At 51.8% G+C, this 5097-nt stretch overlaps 1 protein-coding gene across 1 annotated transcript in view; it reads left to right on the plus strand.

The window, feature by feature from the left end:
- Nucleotides 1-1954: 1954 nt before the first annotated feature.
- ALMS1 (ALMS1, centrosome and basal body associated protein) overlaps nucleotides 1955-5097 on the plus strand; it is a 63929-nt gene continuing 60786 nt past the window's right edge. Inside the window, exon 1 of the mRNA XM_027701906.1 lies at nucleotides 1955-2106. Within this exon, the coding sequence (XP_027557707.1) occupies nucleotides 2038-2106 (69 nt within the window). The 5' untranslated portion in view covers nucleotides 1955-2037. The remainder of the gene's footprint in view (nucleotides 2107-5097) is intronic.

Raw genomic sequence — 5097 nt, forward strand, 5'->3', positions numbered from 1 at the left:
CCTCTCCCTCCTCCACAGTTCTTGATCCATGAGGGAAGGACTGTCAGTGCCGTGTCAGATCAGTGAGCTGCATCTTCTGCTGCTCCAGCTTCAGCTGTCACCTCCTCCTGGAGCTTTAGAGGAAGCAAATGAAATAAGTAAATAAATAAAAAATCGGGATTTTAAGGGGAAATTCCTGCCTTGCCCTTGCTGACAACCAGCTGAAATGTGGAATGTTAAGCAGGGCTTGTAGGGAATGTCTCAGGGAGAATGTTATCATGGAACGATTTGGTTTGGAAGGGACCTTAAAGCTCATCTTGTTCCAACCCCCTGCTGTGGGCAGGGACACCTTCCAACTAGCCCAGGTTCTGGCTGTGCCAGGGGAAAGTGGAGCTCCTCATTCCCTCCTGGCACCTGAAGGGGAGCAAAGGAGGATTCCAGGGATCAGGAAGCGATGGAGAATTGCAGGGAGCCCACTGACACCCAGATCTAAAGGTGTTTATACAGAGATTCATCTCAGCTTCTCCACCTGCCCAGGCTGCAGAGCATCTCCTCAAACTCCAGGCTTCTCCTTTTGTCAGCTCGAGTGGGAAAACAGTCCCTGACAGTCCACCACTGAGCATCTCTCCTGCTGGAGATTTGGAGTGAACTGAATGGATTTCCCTCCTTAGAAAATTGCTGGTAACAACAGCACCGTCTCAAAATGCCTGCTGTGAGATTTCAAAGGATGTCCATCACCAAGCCCCAGAGCCTGGGAATTCAGGGATCTCTGTGAGTGGGCTGGCACAGAAGAGAAGGGAAATGGTTCACTGTCACAGGACAAGCTCACGGCCACCAAGCTCATTTGGAAAACCACTAATTTGCAGGAATTTCCTCTCAGTGTGCACCTGCTGAGACCCCCCTGCAGAGCCGCCTCCAGCCCTGGGAACAACAGCACAAGGACGTGGAGCTGCTGGAGAGAGTCCAGAGGAGGCCCCGGAGCTGCTGCCAGGGCTGGAGCCCCTCTGCTCTGGAGCCAGGCTGGGAGAGCTGGGGGGGTTCCCCTGGAGAAGAGAAGGCTGCAGGGAGAGCTGAGAGCCCCTTGCAGGGCCTGAAGGGGCTCCAGGAGAGCTGGAGAGGGACTGGGGACAAGGCATGGAGGGACAGGACACAGGGAATGGCTTCCCAGTGTCAGAGGGCAGGGATAGGACAAGAGGACAATGGTCTTAAGCTGCACCAGGGGAGGTTTAGGTTGTACATGAAGAAGAATATCTTCACAGAAAGGGTGATTCGACATTGGAAGGGGCTGCCCAGGGAGATGGTGGAATCCCCATCCCTGGAGGTGTCCAAGGGACAACTGGATGTGGCACTTGGTGACCAGGTGACCTGGTCCTGGGTGACAAGGTGGTGTTGGGTCAAAGGTTGGACTCGATGACCTCAGAGGTCTTTTCCAACCTAAAAGATTCCGTGATTCTGTTAAATGGGCTATTGGGAAGAAATACCTCCCTGCGAGGGTGGTGAAGGACTGGAATGGAATTCCCAGAGAAGCTGTGGCTGCCCCTGGATCCCTGGAAGTGTCCAAGGCCAGGTTGGACGGGGCTTGGAGCAACCTGGGAGAGTGGAAGGTGTCCTTGCCCATGGGAGGGGGTGGAACTGGATGATGCTTAATCTCCCTCCCAATCCGAACCATTCCATAACTCCCTAATTACGCTCCCACACCCCCCTGAGGGCGGGATGGACCCGCTCCCCCCCGCTCCATCCGGGCATTTCCCCCCTCCCCGCCCGCCAAAACCACCACCCGCCCGCGCGCCCTCCCTCACCCGCCCGGCCCCGCCCCTCCCCCCTTTTCCCCGCCCCCTTTCCCTCCCGCCACCAATCAGCGCGCCGGATGCCTCCCCCGCGCCCCGCCCTTTCTCTTCCGTCGGCCAATCGCGGCGCGGCGAAGGGGCGGTCCCCGCGCGTGCGCGCGCGCGCGCGCGCGCGGCGGGCGCGAGTCCTTGGCGACGGGGCGGCTCCGGCGCGGCCGCGCTGGGGAGGGGACGGGACACGGGGACGGGGGACACCGGGACCGACCCGCCCATGGGGCCGGGACAGGACGAGGAGGAGCAGGAGGAAGAAGAAGAAGAAGAAGAACAGGAGCGGGTCCCGGTGAGTACGGCTTCTTGGAGGCGGGAGCTGCTCCCGCCCGGCCCGAGTTGGGGGCGGTGGTGGGGGTGTGACAGGCTGGTCCGGACTCGTGTTTCTCCTTGTGCCGGTGGGATAAGTGGGCTGAACGCACCTTCTGCCCCATCAAGGGGCTTTTAGCAGGTCGTTCTTCCATCCCAGAGCAAGGGGGGACGCGAGTGAGCTGAGCCCGCCCTTCCCCTCCTGCTCCAGGGGGGGCTGTGGCCGGGCTGGTCCTTCCATGCCCTGCGCTCTCCCCTGGGAGAAGGGTGGACCCTCCTCCCCTCCTGGGAAAAGGGCGTGTGTGTTCTGTTATTACCCTAGTTACGACTTAATAACTTTAAATTAGCAGTTATTCTGTTCTCTTCGTGCCTTGTTGTGCCCCGGGCAGGGGTGGGTGTTGATGGCTGGGTCACTGACCCTTCTGGGAATGCAGGGACAGAGGGGCTGGAATCATGGAATAGTTTGTGTTGGAGAGACCTTAAACCCATCCAGTGCCACTGGACACCTTCCACTAGCCCAGGTTGCTCCAACCTGGTTGTGGACACTTCCAGGAGTGGGGCAGCCACATCTTCTTCGGGAATTCCATTCCAGTCCCTCACCACTCTCACAGGGAAGAATTTCTTCTTAACATCTAATCTGAGTCTCTCCACTTTAAATTTAGCTGTGTTTCCCCTTGTCCTGTGTAAAAAGTTGCTGTTCCCCTTTTTTTTTGTAAGCCCCTTTTAACTACTGGAAGGTCCTGGGGTAGTGGAAGGTCCTGGGGTAGTGGAAGGTCCTGGGGTAGTGGAAGGTCCTGGGGTAGTGGAAGGTCCTGGGGTAGTGGAAGGTCCTGGAGTAGTGGAAGGTCCTGGAGTAGTGGAAGGTGCTGGAGGTCTCCCTGAAGCTTTTTCTTCTCCAAGCTGAGCTGGAGTGGCCCCATGGAGCCTCTCATTCCCTGGAAAGGCTCACACACAGCTCTGTGCACTTTGCTGTGTTCATGTCAGTGCTGGAGACAGGGAAGAGATCTCTGGAGCTCGTGTCCCATCACATCCATGCTCTGGAATCAGTGTCTTCCTGCACTTTCCTCTCCTGAGAGCATTGGGAAGATCCTTCCCGTGGAGTTACACTTCTCTGGCACCTGGAGTTGTGTCCTGCTGTTCCCAGGGTGGTTCCCAGAGGTGTGAAGGGCTTGGGGCACCTGCACAGGTTCTGAGTGTTGCAAAATGTTGGGAGGTGCCTTTGTGTCCTTGAACAGCCCCTGTGGGACACTTGGGGCTGGAGATGTTTGTGGATGTCACATCCATCCTTCTGTGCCAGGGAAGGTACAAGAGGACAACCCAAAAGGCAAATGATCCTTTCAGAACTTTCATCCCAGAGCTCTCAAGGAGCTCAGAGGTGCAACAGCCACGTGGTGACCAGTGGTAGGTGCCACATCAGCTCTTAGAAACGTTCCTGGGAAGAGCCATGGACTGGGAGAGGTTCAGTCCTACCAGGGAAAATAACAAAGACTAAAACAAAAAGTAGGAAAAGGCCATGGGAATTAGTATCATGTGTTAAAGGCAAGTCTGACTTTAAGGATCATGGGAATTGAGTGCAGAAGGACTTTTCCCTGTGTGTTTTCAGGAAGGATGATTTGCCCCAGGACAGCAGGGATGGTTCTTGCTCTAATACTTATTCTTTTATATATTTAAATAGAAATTAAGTTCCTTTAAGTGCTGCTTCACAGACAAATTTCAACTTCATGATTCTGAGCTGTGTGTGATGTTACAAACCAGTGGATTTATCTCCTGCTGCTTGTTTTATCCATCACAAGTCGGGTGGTTTTGCTCCTTTTTGAGTGTCGGGTTCTGTTGTGGGTTTTTTTTTTTTTTTGGAGGTTGTTGCTTCCTTCTCTGGGTTTGTTTTGCTCTGGGCTTTAAGTGCTGCTCTGACAACCTGAGCTGGGCTCTGGGAATTCCAGGTGGGAGCTGAGCCAAGCTTGTTCTTCCCTGACTGCTCCTCCAGGTCCAGGGGGTGCAGGAGCAGAGTAACCCAAAAGAATCTTCTGCCTGTTTCTATATTTCAACTTTTATCAGTGAAAACATTTTGCCTGTTCCCTCTTTCAGTTTATTTTTGATTATGAGGATGATTTAATCCAAGTTTTTGATTTTTTTGCATTGAGCTAAACATAAATATTACAAATCAGATCCAGGAGGATCGAGCTTTTGGTTTTCATTCTCAAATGCTGCAGATTGGTGGCTTCATTCCAGAATGTTCATTATTACTTGGAAATTTTACTTGTTCTAATTGGAAATGAGGCTTGATCAAGGTTCCCTTTCCCAGGAGAGTTTGGACCAAGTGATCTTTGGGGCTCCCTGTTCTTCAAAACCCAAAATAAGTAGTTGAGAATTAACAGAGCTTCAGTTGGAAAGATTTAATGTGGAAAATTTGAATGGTGATTTAATGTGGCAAAGCTAAAGGAATGAGCGTTTTCTTAACTCCAATTTGTGTGATACAAATGGTATGATTTTAAAGAAGAATAAATTAAAAATCAGGGGATACCCAGAGCTTTCTCAATGTTCCAAAACTGAGGATGTGAAGAAATAATTGAGCTTCTGATTGTATAAAATAATTCAGGAGCACTGTTAAATGCTGATATTGGAGGTGGGATTTGGACAGCAAGGATTAAAGGGATTTTTTGCACAGGAATGCAAATGAAATGGGTGAAACTACATTTAATGTACAATAAGCAGAGAAGAAGGTGATGGTTGGAGGAGAGTTACTGGCTTTGATTGTTGGGGTTGTTGAGGTGGCTGTAAGAGTGTTAATTGTTGTAATTGGAAATGAGGCTTGATCAAGGCTCCCTTTGCCAGGAGAGCTTGGAGCAGATGATCTTTGGGGGTCCCTGTTCTTTGACACCCAAAATAAGTAGTTGAGAATTAACAGAAAGAGCTTCTGTTGGAAAGATTTTAATGTGGAAAATTTGAATGGTGATTTAATGTGGCAAAGCTAAAG

The sequence above is a fragment of the Neopelma chrysocephalum genome, unplaced genomic scaffold (genome assembly GCF_003984885.1).
Source record: "Neopelma chrysocephalum unplaced genomic scaffold, ASM398488v2 Primary Assembly neopelma1_174, whole genome shotgun sequence".
Lineage (NCBI taxonomy): Eukaryota > Metazoa > Chordata > Aves > Passeriformes > Pipridae > Neopelma > Neopelma chrysocephalum.